Source organism: Morone saxatilis, unplaced genomic scaffold (genome assembly GCF_004916995.1).
Source record: "Morone saxatilis isolate NCDOM2014 unplaced genomic scaffold, NCSU_SB_2.0 Contig23, whole genome shotgun sequence".
Taxonomy (NCBI): domain Eukaryota; kingdom Metazoa; phylum Chordata; class Actinopteri; family Moronidae; genus Morone; species Morone saxatilis.
In genome coordinates this window covers 7,740,383-7,747,806 of record NW_023339796.1, presented here as the reverse complement: position 1 = coordinate 7,747,806, position 7,424 = coordinate 7,740,383, and the positions used below count along the sequence as shown (strand labels likewise).

The following is a 7,424-nucleotide window of genomic DNA, read 5'->3' as shown; positions in this document are numbered from 1 at the left end:
TATTATTATTATTATTATTAAAGCCCTTTATCAGGATAAACTTGAGGCTTGTAGCATTTATATCGTTTCTTCTGCTATTAAGTGCATAGTTTATTTGAAATGTTACATGAACCTATGTCAACTAAAAAATATGTCTTATATCTACAGTATCTACAGTGTTAGAACTGGTGTTGACACAGAAATACGATTACAAAATGAGTCCACTGTCAACAAGGATCGGTAACATTATGATAAAATATGTCTGCACCTTCAGTTTGTCTGTAGAAGGCTGAGTCGCTCCCACAGACGCTGCCCTCATTGCAGATACTCTCCTCGTAGGTGCTGCCCTCTGCACACACACAGATGTTGACAGATGTTGACGTGCACATCAAACAAATACAGTAGATTCACACAGAATTAACCTCATTCATCCTGTCATTAGAAAAAGGTAATTAATTCCAAAAAAATAAACCCAAAACAATAAAATATAATTCTTTATAAGCAGAATTAAGAACAGTTGTCATCTTTTAGTGTGGACAAGGTTAGTTGCACAGCCTAATGTACAGGATCCCTTTTAATTAGAAGGTTTTGAGATTTTAAATTCATGACTTGAACTTGACGGAGCAGCAGAGAGCTCAGTCATACTGTAGATAGTTTCCCCTTCCAACTCTGAGCCCTGAGCCCTTTTCACGTCGAGTAAATATTCATGCAACAATGCAGCCATTTGTGGTTATATAAGTGCATTAGAGCGGCTTCGAGTGTGGTATTACCAGGCGACCTGATCTGTGTGCGGGAGGCGCTGGTTCGGAGGTACGGTAGAGTACACAGGGTCACTTCCAATCATTTTAAGGGGCACAGAGGGGATTTAAACTAAGTGATATGAACCTTTTTTGCTAAAAACCCTATGGGCAAGCACAAGTTCACTGATGGAAGATATCCTGTAAATAAAGACAAAATGAGGATCTTCTATGTATTTTAGAGGCTGGAGCATGGATTGTGTTTTTGTGACCCCCGGTAGATGTGTGTGCGTGTGAGTGCAGACATCTGTGTTGTAACATCTAATGAGTCAGGACACATTTGGCCCCAGCACACGGACATGAAAAAGACTCATGACCAACACAGTTGCCTCTACCACAGCAGCTAAAAGGTCACAGTAACCCCTGAACGCATCATGAGACTCCCAGGAAGGTGAGCTGACAGCATACATGAGTATATGTATGTTACTATATTATGTTTAAATATAGAAACGTGTGTATTATAAATGCAGATTAACTCAAGTAGAAGCTATAATCATACGTTTATCATTCTTGATAAAGTATAACAAATTCTAACCAAAGATACTCAAGAAAACTGGAAATCAGAGGAGAAGCAACTCTAAAAATTATTCTTTCAGTGTTGAACACGTTTTAAAAAACCTTACAAGTGTATGACAACATGGCAGAGCAGATGTTGTAATGTACCGTACTTATACACTCTACTTCAATATAAAACTCATTCAGTTTGTCTACAACAACAATCACTTGATGGCACTGCAGACAAGAGCGCCACCATTAGGTTCACATTCGTGGTTTTGATTGTTAAAACAGCTGCTGGAGGGATTGCCCTGAAATTCAGTGCACAGATTAATGTCCCTCAGGAGGATTTGTAATAACTTTGGAGATGCTCTGGATTTTCCTCCAGCCCAATTTTAAGGTCCAATTTTTAATTTAGATACTTTGGTTTATTACCAAATACCTGCAGAACTATAATCACATTTGATCAGCTTTAGTTGTACTTTGTGTTCAGTGCTAATACGCAAATGTTGGAACATGAAAAACATTAAATCTGCTAAATGCTAGAATAATCATTGTGAGCATGTTAGCATGCTGACGTTAGCATTTAGCTTAAAGAACTGCTGTGACTAAGTACAGTGTCACAGAGCCACTAACTGTAGATTGTTAGTCTTGTTTTTCTGTCTCCTGTGTTATTTTTTTATTTTTATTTTTATATAAATAAAAATTAAAAAGGGAGAGAAAATATAATTGTAAAAGAACAAGTTGACTGAGACTTTAATTAAAACCAAACAATATATACTGTGAAACTTAAAATAAAAGCCCAGTTAGACGCAGGTCCCCTTTACTAGCCTGGTGTGGCTTCATGTTTTGATAAAAATGAACGCAGGTCTCAATTGGACGCCTGGTCTGGATTTTATAGAAATTGCTTTTTGCTTTCTATGTTGCTCTCAACGTCTACACTTCTATACTGCAAAATAAGCATCACATATGTTTACGTCTGTATACATTCTCTTGCTTCTCAGTTGTTATTTTGCTTTATTCTTTAAAGGACGATGTGTTGCTGGGCTTTGGCAGCGTCTTGAGTCAGAATGTCTCACTGCTGCACAAATCTCACACAAGATGATGCCATATACCCACAGCTATTAGTTCCCAAATGTCAGCTCTATTATTTCTGATGCTATTCATGCAGCTCGCATTGTTCTTATGCAAAGTAAGCATTAGCAGGGCTTTCCATGAGTCAGACGATACAGATCGGATTTGGCAGCTGAATAAACACTGCTGAATTTACAGTGCGGGTCAGTCATAAACAAATTAAGATGTATGATATAGTGTGTTTTTTTGAGTGGAAAATGAAAACAGAGCTATGTAAACTGCACTGAGACACTGAACGGTGGCCTGATGGTGGTCAGCCCACATCAGTCGTCCTCCCACAGGGGTCACAGCTCTGCATCATCCACAGCCAGCGACCTCGCCTCCACAAAACACTCATAATTCTCTGAAAATCCCTTGTCTGTTCAATCAGACCAGAGACTCTGAACTAATGGCCCGGAGACGCACTCCTCCGCTCTGTCCCCGACTAGAGAAACATGCCAGAGCATATGCTGCTGGGTGAACAGTCTTATTCAAAGCACTGTATAGTAATACGAATACATTTTCAGCATCGTTGGCTGCAGCAAAGCTCCTATAACCCTGCCTGTATTTGTGCTACAGGTGTCACATTAAAGCTATTATATGTAATAGTCTGCATTAAAATGTCTATAAACACTAGACCTATGTTGTATATTTTGTTGAGTTGTGTTTCCAACAATGATCAAACTCAGAGAAATCTCTCATTTTATTCAGGTAAAGGTGAGTTTCCCCGGTCACCTGCGTCATATCACATTTGTGCATGCTTCAGTGTTGTGGTTGTTTTTAATTATATATTTTAGTCATCAGACGTCTGGATCTGAAGTTATCAGAGAAACAAGCTGAGCTATCGTTATGTCACTCATGTAAGTTTCTAAAAGAAGGAGCAAAGACGTGGCAGCTGCAGGCAAAGCCTTTGAAATTGAGGATGAAATTGAGGATGCTGTGTCCTGTTTAAAATCTGATGTACGGAAGCTTTTTAGCTTCAGACAGAAAATGAAAATGGTTTGAAAATAACAAAGTAGACATGATAAGAGATATGAGATTGTTTTCCATAGTTGATAGCAGGGCTAGAGTTACTTTTCAATAAAAAAAAAGAGAATATAAGAGGAATCTTTTAAAGTCATAATTTATCTTCAAACTAATTTGCTATTCTTAAACATGCATTTTATCTTATGACCAGCAGGGGGCAGCTCCATTGGATGCAAGAAAAGAAGCCCAATAGTATTGAGTGTTATGGAGAAATGGCCTGACTTCTCACACTAGCTCACTAAAGATTCTTGATGAGTTTCTGTTCTCAATCGCTAATTTAGTTTAAAGTCTTCTTCAAAACAGCATGATGTTCATTTCGTGAATTATTGCTCAATTTAGAGTAAAATAGACGATACAGCTCGGTTTGCTTCAGGGCACAGTTACCTTGTGATTGACAAGTCATTCTCAGTCAAACCAATCGGTGATATGGGTATATTGGGTACATCCACAGAAGGAAGCAAACAAACATTTAAAATTATTTTTGGATTCTGGAAGAAGTAATCTGATGATATGTGAGATGAAAGCGAAGCTAGAGCTTAATCCTGTTTCACTCTCTTCATAACACTGCATTGAGAAACGAGACAGCCAAAAAAAAAATAAAAAAATCGCACAGATGCACAGAAATGTTCACATTGGGCACAGTAGACACATTCTTCTTATAAGAACACATTTCTCATGAAAGTAGATCCTCCCTACTATAATCTGTTTACAGCATTCAATACAGGATTAGGCTTGTAGAAAAGATCTGAACAAGTCGTGAGGATTTCAGATGTCATATTTTCCCCAAAGTGTGTCACATAAGACAAGTTAAGAACTCTGAGTGAAGGTTAACCCTTAATTAACCCAACTGGTTCTTCAATAAGTCATATCACTTAAGTTAATTGACATGTTTCAGTCGCAGCTCTAATGAACAGAGTGGTTTACCAGTAAGATCTGAAAGCGCACTGTGCTCTGCCAGGTGCTTCCTGTAAAGAGTCTTCAGCACTTTGGCGCTGCCGAACCTCTTGAAGCGCTTCTTCACATTAGTGTAATACCACTCGAGTGACTGTGTCTTCAACAACCTGAGAGAGACAAACAAACAAACAGTGCAGTTTACTGTGTTCTATTCTTATTTTGTCTCCAGGTCACTTCCAATTGCTATTTGTAATGCTAACACAGATGAATATTTCTTAGAAACATTTATAATAGCAGTGAAAAAGATAATTGTTACAGTATATGATAATAATTATGTCAGCTTCCTTATTTTTGCTGTTTACAGTTACTAAAATATATATTAAGGTAGTAAAACAAAATACAGTGTGCCCAACAGTTTGTAGCCACAGTTTCTCCTTCATGCTTGTAAAGAGAGGTGCGATCTGAAACTTCCCCAAATCCTAAATCCTACACACTGGACCTTCATAGCCACTATGCATCCTCATGCATTATTAATTTAACAGGCAAATTATCAAAGAAGGTTTTCATGTAGACCTAATTTATGTACCTCCAAGTTTAAACACTTGACATCAAATAGACCAGTTGGTAGGATTTAGTGACCATCTAGTGGTGAAGTTTCAGATTGCAAGTAACTGAGCACCACTGGTGTCTGTATTTGACGACGTGGGAATGAGAACGGACTGTGAAGTGTGTAGGAGAAACTTTCTAGATCCAGCGTTTGGTTTGTCTGTTCTGGGCTACTGTAGAAACATGGTCATTTCACACTAATGAAAACACAACTATGAATATTATATTCCATTTCTGCCGATAAATCCTCCTAAATGTTACACACTGGACCTCTGAAATGAAGTAGGGTATAATTGAATGCTAAGGAATGACAGCTGTGAGGTATTGCAGAGATATTCATGTCAGCATGTTTAATGAGTTACCATCTGTTCACTGAGCGGTTGAGTTGCTGTGTGAAGGGAGCTGAGTGAGTGCGTGTACACTAAGTGTGACCCATCTTTAGGTAACTCCTAGAGTCTGTGGCGTCTCCTCGCACAGACAGTTGGAGTCAGTAAGGATTAACTTCCAGCTCTCGTGTCAACTCTGTCTCTACCCTCATCACTACGATAGCGGAGATGGAAGTAAACAGTATCATTAAGTAAACACTGATTATTTGTACAAAATTATACGTTTTTTTTATATTGAATCATGGGTTCTTGAGGTTTAGTGGTCAGTATTGTTGCCTCACACTAATGAATGTGATGCTTTTAATTGCCCACACTGCAGGTGTTTGTTGCTATGACTGTACCCTCCTTCTTGTCCAATGCCTGCTGGGATATCTGCAGCCACCCATGGTCCATGATCCAACAGGCTCAGTGCATGTAGAGAATGGACTTTGGCTACAGTAGGGCTTCCACTAATGATTATTCTCTCATTTTCCTCCTCAAACGTCTTGTTTTGTCCAAAACCCAAAGATAAAATATCCAGTTTACTGTCATAATATAGATATAGTTATAAAATAGATATATTATCAAAATAGTTGGCGATTAATTTAATAGTTGATAATGAATCGACTACAGTAAACAATATTTGTAATATACAGTATTATACAATCCATATATTGTAGGTTTTAAAGGATAATTTCTTTTAATTGTTAACAAATCCCATTAAAAGATAAAAAAAAACAATGAATTTATACTACCAATAAGTATTGATTCTGTAGCCAAACCTTGATATAGCTTATCTGTGTGCCATAGATCTCCATTGTTGTCCGAACACTGTTGAAACCCTTTGAAGAGTCATAATTTTGCACTGTGTGATATGTTCCTTTATTAGCATGAACGTGGGCACTGTAGTTTATGTTTGAGTCAGTCTGAAAAACACCATCCTGCTGTAAACTAATCACAGAATGTGTATTAATCCGCAGATGGAAATAGTTCCCAACAAATCTAAAATGTACTCATGTTGAGTATCTATCTATTTGCTGAAAACGACAGTGTCCCTTTCTTCAGTAGGAACCAGTGAGCTCGAGTGCCACAGACTGGGTATAAAGACGGACTAACACATTGTTGGTTGTGGTTGTTCCTAGGGATTTATTGGCAATAAAAGTGTCAGTATGCTTCAACCAAAGTGCTGGTCTAATAGTTTAACAGCACATGAAATGTGCTATATAAATAAAAGTGAACCGACACACACACACACACACACACACACACACCTTTCCAATGTGTGAATTTGGGGATTATATTTAACAACTTATGTAACTTTTCAAAACCAACAATCCAATATAGTGACGCCTACATCATGCAGCGATCAACTTCCTGGTCAAGGTCTCATTTTTTATTCTTTACACAATTCAATCATTTATATATTACACACAAAATGAATGCAACACCATGAATACCTCTCAGGAGAGGCTGTGCTGGTATTTGATTTGATTGAACGATTATCACATTTATTCCTCTCTATAATGGGTAAATTTTTTACAGTTCAGGACGGTTATAAACACTTTTTAGACGTAGTTCTTTACTAGCATACCAAAAAAACAGAAAGAATAATTTGTTTTATCTTATTAAAATAATTACTACACATTTCCCAATTCATCCAATAGGGTTTTGCCTTCTTCATAAATTGAGTAAACTAGACATTTTTCTAAAATCATAAAACAAAACATATCACAACTGAGCTTTAGTTAAACGACTTGATACTCCACAGTAACAGGGAAATAAAGTGAACCTTTTGAAATCTGAACCTCTGAATGGTGCATTAGAGGCTTTCTGTAACATGAAACTGCATGAGAGGCTGCATTAAAAGACCAGTTATAATAAAAGAAACTAAGAGAATTGCCTTTGTACATATATTTTTTTGTTGCTTCACATCCTCCCAACACCACAGCCTAGTAAGTCTCTTTCTCTCTGTCATGTTGTGATAGGCTGAGTACAAATATTTCATCCTGTACTGTATCTTATGTTATGTGTAATAAGAACTAAATCCATCCCTCCGGCAGCAGAGTAAGACCTTAATAACCTTTGACGTCACTGTCAGACTCTCATCCTTAACTTAGCCTCATGTACTTGGCACACACACACACACACA

The 7,424-nt window shown here is 37.5% G+C and overlaps 1 protein-coding gene across 2 annotated transcripts in view; it reads right to left on the bottom strand.

The window, feature by feature from the left end:
- si:ch211-106h4.9 (rab effector MyRIP) overlaps positions 1–7,424 on the bottom strand; it is a gene marked incomplete in the record, with an annotated part of 24,774 nt that overhangs the window by 12,778 nt on the left and 4,572 nt on the right. For both annotated transcript variants that reach the window (XM_035670851.1, XM_035670852.1), the window contains 2 exon segments: positions 248–328; positions 4,335–4,471. In XM_035670851.1, the coding sequence (XP_035526744.1) occupies positions 248–328; positions 4,335–4,471 (218 nt within the window).